Raw genomic sequence first — 13,751 nt, 5'->3', positions numbered from 1 at the left:
GTGGTTGTATCAAGATTAATTTTTCAAGATTAATTCACGGCAATCCGTGATTTTTAGGTCGTCCTTGCCTCCCCCAACCAATAGGTGGCGGTATTGACCATCCGCTATTCGATGTTAACCGAAGAAGAACGCGTCGGTTATGTTTAGATGAGAACGCTATCCCTGAAAAGCGCGGTCATTGACGTTTATATTCGTCTTTTCTCCATCCTCGTTCTTCTTTCGCCACACGCTTGACGGATGACAAAAACACTTTTTGTCACTTAGTGTGTAAATCGAACAAAATTGCGAGGCGTACACGTTAGCATCGATCGCTAGCCTTGAGCTAACAGGGAGGGCCGCGTTCCAATTGGCAGCACGTCGCTAAGACAACCGCCATCCTTTCAAAATGTGTAAAGTCACAATGCTGAGAGAGTTAATGAAGCAGCGCCTCAACTTGGCCGTGGAGGAAATTTATCAACTTTTTGAAAGAACCATAATGGAGTACGAGGAGGAACTCGGTCGAACAAAGGAGGAGAAAGAGCGGCAAGGCCAAATACTCGACGCCGTTTTGAAGTCTCGAGCTGTCGAACAGCAGCAGGAAGGTTGGCTCGCTTGATTAACGACTCAGCTAGCACTATTTTTTTTTTAATGAAGAAAAAAATATGGGAATGATTGTTAATTTTGCACACCGTCATATCATTTTAAACTTAACTTTGTTATTCGTTATATTTACGTGAGAATTGTCTGTATTCTCTTTTTGAGCCTTTCATGCACGAATTATGATTCTCAATGGTATGCACTTACTGTAGTTGAATTTTTATTTTTTTTTTGGGGTGGGGTCAATTTAGGATTATTACTTGGACATGTAGCCAGTGTGCATTATTTATTATTCATTTTTAGGCCCTTTGTTTTTGGTAGTATCAATGTTCCCTCTAATTTTTCATGTGTCTGAGCAGACATGCAAGCTCTCCGAGCAAATTGCGGACCACTGTGAGCAACACCAGATGTGTACCCTTTGGGCCAGGCATCAGTATCACACCTGTTCAAAACTACAGCAACCATTTTCGATAGTTTACGTTTCATATAATTAATTTGGCCCACATAAAAAGACAAATCTCGTTCATGACATGTGTACTGTGTTATATGAGAGAGTCCTGCTTTAACCATACCTGGGCCAATCCTGCTTTGGCCCGGGTAAGGTCCAGTTGTGGCATAGATCAATTAATAAATAAAACAATGAAGAGCCACAAAGGGAGTACAGTAAGGCTGCAGCTATCGAATATTTTAGTAATCGAGTAATCGACAGAAAATTCTATTGATTAATCGCGTAATCGGATAAAACTTTTTTTTTTTTTTTTTTTTTTTTTGGTAAAGAGCAATTATACATGAGAAAAAAAAGACATTTAAACCAATATTGAACCATTTTCAGTCAATCAATGTCTTTATTTTTGATGTACATTGTTGAAAACAGCCAACAATTGCATCTAAGATGTGACTAGAAAAAAAAATCACTGCTTTCACTCAAAAAAACTTCTAGATCTTATTAAAAAAAAAAAAATTCTTCCCTAAAAATGTGATTACGCTTGATTACACACATCACTTGAAAGCTATGTGTTTTCCCCACGTGTTTCAATTTAGCTTCCATTTGTGTCAAGCTATTTTTAAGTTTTTAAGTTAGTCTAAACTGTAAGTACTGGTAGGATTATGAGTTTTTGCAGTGTTCAAAATAAATGTATGATACCTGCTGTATTGGAGCACATTTATTCAGGAATGACTACTGAGCTAAAACTGACAATTAGCTTTATTATGTTTTGATTTTACACCCTCATCACTCTACAGCGCTGTGTTTTTACAGATTAAATATAGCCTGTATGTAAGACACGTTAGCCACGCATCTACAGTGGTCATAATCAATAGAAACTTAGCCCTCCGAAGGGCTAACGTTACGTGAGCGAGTGACAGTAACGTTATATTTATTAGCGATGAGAAGTCTACTGCTTAAAGATGGCGGCTTTTTACTAACGCTGCCCATACGTGGCCGAGTCTGTCATATCGCATCTAGTCCTAATTGCATGCGATATCTATAAGACGCATCGGACACTACCTGCTACCACGCTAGCATCCCGCGGGCGTAGTTTTTAGCAACGTCGGCATATTTTGTAGCGGCTGACGGCTGTGGTAAGTTTTTAAAAAATATATTTTTGCTTCTTCCTCTACGCACGTGACATCAGTGCGTCGTCCCGCATTAAAAGTAGTCCGGGCAAAACGTGATGCTTAGAGCTGGCAAAATTAAGCGATTCTTCGAGGTGAATAAAATTACTCAGATCAGTTTTTAAACTCGAGTTGCTCGAGTATTCATTTCAGCTCTACTGAGCAGACACGCAAGCTCTCCGAGCAAATTGCGGACCACTGTGAGCAACATCAGATGTGTACCCTTGGGCCAGACATCAGTATCACGCCTGTTCAAAAGTACAGCAGCAATTTTCGTTAGTTTACGTTTCATATAATTAATTTGGCCCACATAAAAAGACAAACATCTCGTTCATGACGTGTACTATGTTATATGAGAGATTCCTGCTTTAACCATAGGATGAATCCTGCTTTGGCCCAGGTAAGGTCCAGTTGTGGCATTGATCAATTAATAAATAAAACTATGAACAGCCACAAAGGGAGTACAGTATAAAAAACTCAAACATTAAAACTGTTCCGACAATAAGGACAATCAAGATTCCTATTCTCAGTGTTTGAGCAGCTACACTGCAAAAACACACCTCAAAATTAGTTAAATTCCCTTGATATAAGTGTAAATCTACTAGAAATACATGAAATTATCAGCCAAATTTTACTTAGAAATAAGCTTATTTTCAGCAAGCTATTTTTCTTAACGGACTTATTTTGGGAAAAAAGTTGGAATATATAATCTTAAAATAAGATTGTCAGAAATTCAAGATATTGTTCAAAACATTATTTGAAAGCAATTTTTTCTTGATTCATGTGAAAAATAGCTTTTCAATGTATGGGCTTAATAACAAATTTAGTTATACAATATTTACTTCAAGTAAGTGGAATACAGGACATATTAAAAAAAATAAAAACACAGAAAAAAAATCACAGTTTCACCGCTTGTTCTTCTGATTGCACAAACTCAGACTGCCGTTTCATCTTGGAAGAACCGCATTTCTTTTTTTACATTGGCTTGATGAGTGTAGAATCGCTCCCCGTTCCTTTCGCCGTGATAAAGGGTATGCATTTGCGTCTCAGCTGCACTGTTGTTGGCTAGCTAACCTGCACGGTGCGTATTCACAGGGCACATATGCACAACACTGTCAATGATTGGCTGCGTAGCGTAAGTGAAGTGAACTTACACCTGTTGCTCATTGAGTTATGTTGCAAAATGGCACAGAAAACAATTTTGTTGTTCTAATTAATTAATTGGTGGTGTCGATTTCAACAAATTTCGTGTAGTTTGTTATATTTCTGTTAGTTTCGGGTTTCCGTTTTTGTTTGCATTAATTTGATTTAATCACTGCTTAACCAATCAGTCAATCTGACATCTTGTGTCACAGACATGCATCAGGTGTTGGTGGAGGGTGAAGAGGAGGAGCCGGCAGAGCTCCCCCACATTAAAGAGGAAGATGATTACATATGGAGCAATGAAATAGACGAGCGTCCTGAATGGCTGTCGCAGGCAGAGGTGGGTGGAAATCACAAACTGCACAGGATCACTTTTAACATGTGGCGTTTATTGCCGCGAACACAACATGTCTGGCTGCCTTGAACGGATTTGTGGTCAGAAATGTTATGAAAATATTTTATAAAGGTTGAAAATTTACCTAGTGTTGCTGTAAAAGGGCCTGAATTTGGGCATGAAAAAGCGTATGAGCATGATACATGATAATGAAGTCTAGTTTTCCCAGCTGCGATATATCGAGAGTTTGCATAAGAGACTCCATTTACATTCACATATGTTTATTGGTCATGAACACACCATAGAGCTAAAGTTAAGACATACAAAATATGAGAGCTCAAATATATACAGTGGGGCAAATAAGTATTTAGTCAACCACTAATTGTTCAAGTTCTCCCACTTGAAAATATTAGAGAGCCCTGTAATTGTCAATATGGGTAAACCTCAACCATGAGAGACAGAATGTGGAGGAAAAAAAAACTGAAAATCACATTGTTTGATTTTTAAAGAATTTATTTGCAAATCATGGTGGAAAATAAGTACAGTGGTACCTCTACATACGATCACTTCGACACACGATCTTTTCGACATCCGACGTAAAATTTGAGCCGCCATTTGTTTCTACATCCGACGAGTTGCTCGAAATACGACGACATGACAGCACTGCAAACGAACCCACGGTGGATTTTCTTATGTGAGAAATCAACACAGTTTTCAAAAAAAGTTGATACAGTTGGAGAAACAAGGAAAAAAGTGATGCTTACCTTTGAAATGAAGATGCAAGTTATAGAAAAATATGAGCTTGGGGTGCGCGTCCCTGAACTGGCTCAACAATACAGCTCCATGGTCCTCTTATGACCACCGTTCGCCACTATTTATAAGTTAAAGTGACAATTATTATTGTGGTAACATTGCCAAGGAAATCGCCAGCTTTGTCACGTTTTTATCATTTATTTAAGAACTTATCCAACACAAAACGCTCATTGTCTTAAGCAGTTGACTGCTCTCAGGAAAACGAAAGTATTATCTCTACCGCACCGACCTATCTCACTGGAGACGTCACCTTCGCGGTGCGTTCAGGGACAGTAAAAAGTGTCCGCCATATTAGAATCCGATTCGTTACATTATTTTCAGGAATAATTATTAATTCTTCTTCTTCTTCTTATATTATTCTGAATTATTTATTTATAACTTATTTGTTTTTCTATGTTTAATTGCCATTTGTAACAGTGCCAGCAGTATTTATTAAGAATTTAGTGTATGTTTTTAGGCTTTGGAACGAATTAATGGAATTATAATGTATTCCTATGGGAAAATCCTGCTCGACATACGACCATTTCGACTTACAAACAAGGTCCTGGAACGAATTAAATTCGTATGTAGAGGTACCACTGTATTTGGTCAATACCAAAAGTTCATCTCAATATTTTGTTATGTACCCTTTGTTGGCAATAACGGAGGCCAAACGTTTTCTGTAACTCTTCACAAGGTTTTCACACACTGTTGCTGGTATTTTGGCCCATTCCTCCATTGAGATTTGGAGACTGGCTAGGCCACTCCAGGACCTTGAAATGCTTCTTACGAAGCCACTCCTATGTTGCCCTGGCTGTGTGTTTGGGATCATTGTCATGCTGAAAGACCCAGCCATGTCTTATCTTCAATGCCCTTGCTTATGGAAGGAGATTTTCACTCACAATCTCTCGATACATGGCCCCATTCATTCTTTCCTTTACACAGATCAGTTGTCCTGGTCCCTTTGCAGAAAAACAGCCCCAAAGGATGATGTTTCCACCCCCATGCTTCACATTGGGTATGGTGTTCTTCGGATGCAATTCAGTATTCTTTCTCCTCCAAACACGAGAGCCTGTGTTTCTACCAAAAAGTTCTATTTTGGTTTCATCTGACCATATGACACATTCTCCCAGTCCTCTTCTGGATCATCCAAATGCTCTCTAGCAAACCGCAGACTGGCCTGGACGTGTGCTTTCTTCAGCAGGGGGACACGTCAGGCAGTGCAGGATTTGAGTCCCTGGCGGCACATTGTGTTACTGATAGTAGCCTTTGTTACTGTGGTCCCAGCTCTCTGTATTCACTAGGTCGCCCCGTGTGGTTCTGGGATTTTTGCTCACCGTTCTTGTTATCATTTTGACGCCACGGGGTGAGATCTTGCATGGAGCCCCAGATCGAGGGAGATTATCAGTGGTCTTGTATGTCTTCCATTTTCTAATAATTGCTCCCACAGTTGATTTCTTTATACCAAGCGTTTTACCTATTGCAGATTCAGTCTTCCCAGCCTGGTGCAGGTCTACAATTTTGTCTCTGGGTTCGTTTGACAGCTCTTTGGTCTCGGCCATAGTGGAGTTTGGGGTGTGACTGACTGAGGTTGAGGACAGGTGTCTTTTATACCGATAATGAGTTAAAACGGGTGCCATTAGTACAGGTAACGAGTGGCGCCTCGTTAGACCTCATAAGAAGAAGTAAGACCTCTTGGACAGCCAGAAATCTTGCTTGTTTGTAGGTGACCAAATACTTATTTTCCACTCTAATTTGGAAATAAATTCTTTAAAAATCAATGTGATTTTCTGCCCCCCCCCAACACACACACACAAACACACACACACACATTCCGTCTCTCATGGTTGAGGTTTACCCATGTTGACAATTACAGGCCTCTAATCTTTTCAAGTAGGAGAACTTGCACAATTGGTGGTTGACTAAATACTTATTTGCCCCACTGTATTACATATTGCAGTGTGTGCATTGCTACGTTCAGGCTCATGATGAAAGACAATATATACAAACCACTTTAGCATGCAATCAACTAATAGGAGTCTTCTCTAAAACGCAATCCTCCGCGAATGACGTGATTGAGCCGCTCACATTTTCCTCAAAAAGTTATGTCTAAATGTAACCCCCATCTCTGGTCACAGGAGCAAGACCCCAACTTCACCTTGACATTACCCGACGAACCCCACGACGAGCGAAATCGCAACTTCGACCCGGACGAGCGAAATCGCAACTTCGACCCGGACAGCAGCTTCGCTCCCATCTCTGATATGGAAGACGATGACGACGATGATTCCGACCAAGACAAACCTTTCCCTTGCAAAATCTGCCACAAAAAATTATCCTCCAAACGCAATGTGCAACGACACATGCTCACCCACCAAAAACCCAAAGTTTTCACCTGCGTGATCTGCGCGGAAAGTTTCCCCACCAGGGCCCGCCTGCGATCCCACAAACGACGCCACGCGGACAAGCCCAAGTTCGACTGCGCCGAGTGCGGGATCACCTTCACCAAGCTCCCCCGGTTAAAACGACACATGGCCAAACACACCGGAGAGAAGCCGTTCGCCTGCTCTTTGTGCGATAAGAAATTCAGTTGGAATTACGCTCTGAAAAGACACATGAGGGCACACACCAGCCGGGAGCACTTCTCCTGTCCCGTCTGCGCCAAATGCTTCACCACCAAATGGTACATCGCCGTGCACATGAGGACGCACACGGGAGAGAAACCGTACCAGTGCACCACGTGTCTTAAACGGTTTCATTTTAAGAACAGTTTTAGGAAGCACACGTGTATGGAAGACGGCCAGAGCGCTGGAAATGACGACCAAAACGGAGGAAATGACGAAACGGCGATAAACGAAGACGTAGAATAAGCTGTAGAAGGAGCGGCGAAGACTGAAGTTTGACTGTTTCCGGTGAACATTTTGTCTTTTATTGGTAACCTGAAATTCATCTTCCGTAGATACTCGCAAGGTCCCACATATTGTGGTGCTACTTATAGGAGGATCAATCTAAAATAGCTACTTTTTGAACCACAAACTAGTCGTGCGACCTATACACAAGTATATACAGTAGGCATTTAAATTTAGTTAACATGCTTTTTTTTAATGTAATCACTGGTTGGTTTAATAAATAAATTCACACAATGTGTTTTTTCTTTACAACTGGTTCTTTGTTCAGAATCGATACAAATTTGGGTCACAAAACAAATGTGACACATTTTACTAAGTATTTTAAGACAAATTTAGGAAATAGAAAAGACGTGTTCATTAACCCCTTCATTTAACTCACTGGCTGCTATCGACGGTGCTACACGTCAATGGATGTTTTTAATATACATGTAATTCTTTGGCTAACTACCACAACACATACTCTGTAAGAACTATACGTACATATATGTAGGCTAGCTGTGAATGAGTTAACAATTACTGTATACATCAAAAGCCCTGAGGGAATACATAAGTACATGAAAAAATGTCGAAACCCTCGTTTTCAAAGAAATTTTTTTAGTTTTTAATTTTTTCCATCCATTCAAAGTGAGATAATTTGCCGGATGACACATAATGACATCTGTCATAGGCATTAATTAATGCCGATGGCTCATGTCATAATTATGATGGTCTTATGACAGTCTTATGGCACCACTGTCAAAGTGTTTGAAAAATAACTAGCAATTAATGAAACGACTAGAACAGTAACTGAAGAAATAACTGGCACAGAACATGAATTTTGATTGTGATTTACATCTGTAGCACTGCAATGCATGCTAGGAGGCATGTTGGTCGACAACAGTGTTGACAGCAGAGGTTGATGGTCTCTCCCAAGGAAGCAGTTATGGCCAAATGAAGCTTTGCAGCCAATTGGTTCAAAGCTTCATGGTGGTTCATTTGGACTTAGGACAGTCTTATGATACTACTGTCAAATAACGTGTTACTGATTAATATATTTTGGTGTAAATATCCTATAATGCAGTGAGGACAGCTGCGGCTTATAGTCCACTGCAGCTTATCTAAGAACTAATTAAGTTTTTGTGTCAAATTTGGTGGGTTGCGGCTTATAGTTAGGTGCGCCTTATAGGCCGAAAATTACAGTAAGTAAAAATATGAGGAAAAAAATCTACGAAAAGGGGGGAAAATACAGGTTTTGTTCTTTTTTTTTCATATTTTTTCAGTATTAAGAACAAAGGAAAAATTATTAGATTATTCAATTGTAAAACAAATATTGATTTACATTTTTATTAAATAAAAAATGAGAATTTTTTTTTTTCAACCCCATAATGCCTGACCCTAAAGGTTTAAAATATTTTTTTAAACTGTCATAAAGTCCACAAATGCTTGTATCATATGTGATAAATTTGGCAATACAGGGTTGATTAAGAATTACAAAAAAAACAAAACAGGAACCATCCTCTAAATTCTATAGCGAGAAACTTGAAGTTAATGCATGTTAAGTTTTGCGGGCCACAAACATTGATGCGGCCCCCATTGAGTTCGACACCTGTTTCCTAGAATTTATTTCTATAACGTAAATGCAAACATAACAGTGTTATACATACATAGCAGATGTATTATAGAACCTCATAGGGTCATTTTTAATAGGGTGCCGTTTGTTTCCCCAGTATAAATAAAGCTGAATTTTCACTTAAAAGTTCGACAAAAAAATCATTCAACTATTTTTTTGTGTGTGTTTTCAATTGCTGTCTATTATAAATTCAGGTGTACAGTGTCCTAAATTCTATTTTTTAAAAAATTGGATCTAGTTGTGGTAAAATGTTATGGAATTTTGCTACGTTTCATTCAAATTCAAACTATGAAATTATTAATATAAGTAAAAAAAATTCCAAAATAATTATTTTGTTGTCCTGGGTAAACTATCTTTAATCATGTGTTGTGTTTAAATTAAAATATATTATTAAAACAATAATAATTTAAAAAAAGAAAAAAAAAGGTTTTCTATTAAATTGTGTTGATGTCCCTTTAAGAAAATTCTCCATTTGTTAATCACTCCTCTACGATAACATCACACCAGTGGCGGGAAATTCAACTGTGGTAAGCAATTTTTTATAACATAAGAAAATCAATTTTGCAATTTTATTAAGTACACTCTGTGTCATTGATCATAACGTGTCCATTATATTAAAGCTATATATCAAAGAAAAAATAATTGAATCATTTCAAAAGGTTTATTTGTAAAATTGCAAATTCTTCATAAAGTATCCAAGTCATGTTCACTATTATGCTAGCAAAGCTAGGCTGAGGGCTAACTTTAGTGTAATAAGTGTGCATTCTGTTACGTCCAAATGGGACTCTACAAAAAACAAAAAACATCTGTTTCCTAAAATTTCCACATTTTTACAGTTTATACGTACTGTACATAAATACATCTTTTTTTAGAACAGTAAAAGTAGTGAACATATTGCAATAGCTTTAGTCAACCATTGGAGGACAGTGTTTACCCACTAATTCAGCTTCTGACGTGACCACAATAGACTTGCTACATTAGTTATGAACCTTATTTCTTTCAGTTTTGTTTCAACTTCAAAACAATGCAAATTATATCAAGCAAATTGATTTATTGTTACCAATTTGCTTTGATAACTGTACTTGAAACTATTCGATGAGCAACTTGACGTCCTTGACTGTCAATGTGAAGCATTGTAGAACATTCACTCATTTCTGTTCGTCCACAGTGTTATTGTCCCCGGGCTGGCCCTGGCCATTGGCGAGCTAGGCGGTTGCCTGGGGCGCCATCTAAAGGCAGGGGGGCCGAATTTCTTTTTGGGGGAAAAAAATAACCGTGAATTTTTTTTCTCACGCTACGATTCCAGAGCGTTTTCCAACATATTTGGTACATTTAAATAGGCTACATCAAAACAATATTTGCCGTTTCTAACCTGGATTGTATTAGCCGCCCTCTATTTTTTGGACATAAGAGGAATGGACAAAGCAGCTCCACTTCATGAAAAAGAACAAATAATGGCAGGTGATTCAATCAAAGGTCATTGAAACTCACGGTTTCCAAATGAAACTAAAATGATCACATAACAACAAACTGAATAGCCTGAAACAACTGGAAGACTAACTAAATTAATAATTAGCACAGAATATGAAGTTTATTATTTACATCTGTAGTGATTTTTTTTTTGGGGGGGGGGGGGGGCGACTAGTTACACGTTCGCTTGGGAACCTACTTATCCAGGGTCTGGCCTGCACTGTGCACTGTGTTAAGTTATTATCAGGGGTAAAAGTGGCTAGAATTTTTTGCCGGAACTCCCTTGGTTCCAGCACCCCCGTAACCTTCAGTGGCTCATAAAATGAATGAATGAATGAATAGGTTTCACACATGCATTAGGCTGCTGCATTACACTGGAACAAGGCATAAATGAGAAACTGATTTCCATCGAAATAGTATTTTTTCACAGATTTACAAAATTCCATCTAAAACACCATCTAATTTTTATATTTCCTCGAATTTAAAAGCAAAACCTCAATTTGACTATTCAAGAACATAGGATATGCTTTAAAATTGAAGATAATATACTGTAAACACTGGCTTTTTTTTTTTTTAAGGTATAAGTAAAAGTAAAAAAAAAAAAAAAAAAAAAAGATATAAGAAATACATTTTTTTAAAAGTGCAAATGACTTATATTATGCACAGTGAAATGTGATATATTTTGAAAACAAAGCAAACAGACTTTTTTTAATCATAAGGAAATAAGTAACCTTACATAAATGAAAAAAAAAAGTGCACATGAAGATGGAAGGTGTTCTTAACCATCCAAATAAAATAAAATTGTACAAAACAAACTTAACTCTTTCCTTTCTCTTAAATATCTGATCAATTTTCCGTTCCATTGCGCCTTTAATTCATCAAGCTTTTTTTTTTTTTTTTTTAATGTAGTGGATAGATCTTAAGCCTGAACCCAACCCGAATTTCTGGCCGGGTCGGGCCCAAAATGTCAATTATTTCCATTCGGGTCGGGCCAGACTTCTCTCTCGCTAACTTTGAAAAATATATATATATATACATGTATACTGAAACGATGTATGGATGTTAAACTAAGGAATATAAAAAAGAGTGGGGCATGGAAAGGCTTGAAATTGATTGTTGAAGATGCTATACAGAAACCTGTGTCGGCTTCGCTGAATGTAAACAAATGTGACGCTTTGCTTTCATTCGAGAAATATACAATGGGTTTTCTTATTGGCAGTATATCAAATACTTGTTCTCCCCACTGTATTCAACAAACTTTCCCAATGTTATTTAGTTGTGTAAATGCATTTATAATGATCATAAAAATATATAGACTGTTTAAGCATTCAGAAAACTTGCTTTTTTTCTGCCAACTCGAAGAGACTAAAATAAATGTCAAATCCACTATCCGCCTGATAGAATAGACACACAAAGATAAAAGATATAAATGTTTATTGTTTAACTTGGAGAATTAGTTACAAAAGACGGGGTTTAATCTGTTATCTTTATGGACAGGCATCGTCACACATGTGATCACACAAAACGCAAACACGCATCGCATCCCCGCATTTCCTCCTTCTGAGTCCTAACAAATAAAACAAAATTTCTGGGTGTTTTTTTTTTCGGGTTTGGGCCTGCAAATCAAGTTAATTGATCGGGCAGGGTCGGGCTTTAACACCCGCGCGTCGGGCCGGATTTTTTAGGCCCGATCTAACCCCTACTTGTCAGATACAGAGAGACGCTGGGAAGAACTATACGAGAGTAAATAAATGATTGATAAATATCGGTGGAAACGGATGACGCTACACAAGTTTTTTATTATGCTTGTTGTTAACACTTGTGTATGTAAATCTGACGTTAGTAGATTGTTCTTATCGGAGATGCGTATGTGGCAGCGTGGCAGGTTTTTTTTTCAAACATGGGGTTTTGACAGTTGCCGTCATATTTTCGGGATCAAAGCCCACGCCCTGAAACGTTCATCCCGGTACGCCGTTCCGTCTCGTTCCGGCTCACTTTCACCCCTGGTTATTATGCTAGCAATGCTGGGCTGAGGGTAAACTTTAGTGCAAAATGTCCCCTCTGTTAGTGTCCACTCTCTTATTCAATTTAAAAAAAATGACACACCTGTTTCCTAACATATTAATTTTCACAATATATATACAGTTTATACATGAATACATCTTTTGTAGTACAGTTCTGTATATTAAAAACTATACTGCAATAGCTTTTCGAACCACTGTATATTTGAGACTGTACTGCAATAGCTTTAGTCAGCCGTTGGAGGGCAGTGTTTACCAACTAATTCAACTTGGACTTGATTCTGACGCGACCACAAAGCGCTTGCCTCATTAAAAATAGAAAATATACATTAAAGATGAACCTTATTTCTTTCAATGTTGTTTCAACTTCAAAATAATGGAAATTATACCAAGTGAACTGATTTATTTTGACCAATGTAATGCTTTCATAACAGTACAAGTAACAATTTCAGGTGCAATTTGACGTCCTTGACTGTCAATGTAAAGTATTGTAGTACATTCGCAGTATAATAAAAATGTACTCCATCAATGTAAAGTCAGCACAAAAAGAAGCCATGTATTTCCGTCCTTCAACGTTTTCATGTATCAGCATTTCGAGCATCCTTTAGTTTGACATATTGAATACACTTGTGACCTGAGCACTGTGCGGATATAACTTGAATACTGGAAGTGGCAGCAAATATTCCCTCAAGGCTCTCATCTGTCCTCACTTAACTCGGCTCGAGAGGATCCTGTCGATTTGGGCCCAAATTGTTGTGGCATTAACGGACTAATTGCCGATTTTCCGATAGCAGGAAACTCGCTCGTACCTCGGGGTAAAAAAAAAAAATTCATTGCCCACCATCTGCTTTTCCCTTTTCGCTCATTTTCTTTCTCAGCCTGGGGACACCTTGTGAGACCAATTAGCGATTGCGCGGCATTTAGCGAATCTCAATTACGTGGGTGTAATTTTAGAAATGTGAAATCAACACAGTTGATTGAGATTGGTGAAGGATTAAGTCAAAACAAGGCTACACATAACTGAGGAAACAGAAAAGCTCTATCTTCATTTAAGGCTGCAACATCTAATCTTTTAAAATCGATTAATACATTAGTTGCCAACTAATTTTAATAATCAATTTTTGCCAGAAGTTATGAGCAGTCTGGGTCCTTGTCAGTTGTGTTAATAAAGCCGTTAGAGGGTAACTAAGGCTAGGTTCATACTACAGGTCTTAATGCACAAATCCGATTTTTTGCCATATCTGTTTTTTTGGCGTGCCCGTTCAGACTGCCTTTGCCCATTG

General features: G+C 38.1%; 1 protein-coding gene across 1 annotated transcript; it reads left to right on the top strand.

Moving 5' to 3' along the window:
• The first annotated feature begins 98 nt into the window (after positions 1–98).
• On the top strand, positions 99–7,614 carry LOC130918492 (oocyte zinc finger protein XlCOF22-like). Its single transcript, XM_057840222.1, has 3 exons — positions 99–581; positions 3,546–3,673; positions 6,598–7,614. The coding sequence occupies exons 1-3, from the start codon at positions 386–388 to the stop codon at positions 7,327–7,329; spliced, it is 1,056 nt and encodes a 351-aa protein (XP_057696205.1). The 5' UTR covers positions 99–385; the 3' UTR covers positions 7,330–7,614.
• Positions 7,615–13,751: the final 6,137 nt, after the last annotated feature.

This window comes from Corythoichthys intestinalis, chromosome 7, assembly GCF_030265065.1.
Source record: "Corythoichthys intestinalis isolate RoL2023-P3 chromosome 7, ASM3026506v1, whole genome shotgun sequence".
In the NCBI taxonomy this organism is placed as follows: Eukaryota; Metazoa; Chordata; class Actinopteri; order Syngnathiformes; family Syngnathidae; genus Corythoichthys; species Corythoichthys intestinalis.
This window is presented reverse-complemented; position numbering and strand designations above follow the sequence as displayed.

Excerpts from the sequence above, each read along its gene's own strand:
- LOC130918492 (XM_057840222.1), top strand. The coding sequence starts at position 386 with ATGTGTAAAGTCACAATGCTGAGAGAGTTAATGAAGCAGCGCCTCAAC. Across the intron at positions 582-3,545 it reads TGTCGAACAGCAGCAGGAAG|ACATGCATCAGGTGTTGGTG; the intron begins GTTGGCTCGCTT and ends CTTGTGTCACAG. Across the intron at positions 3,674-6,597 it reads AATGGCTGTCGCAGGCAGAG|GAGCAAGACCCCAACTTCAC; the intron begins GTGGGTGGAAAT and ends CTCTGGTCACAG.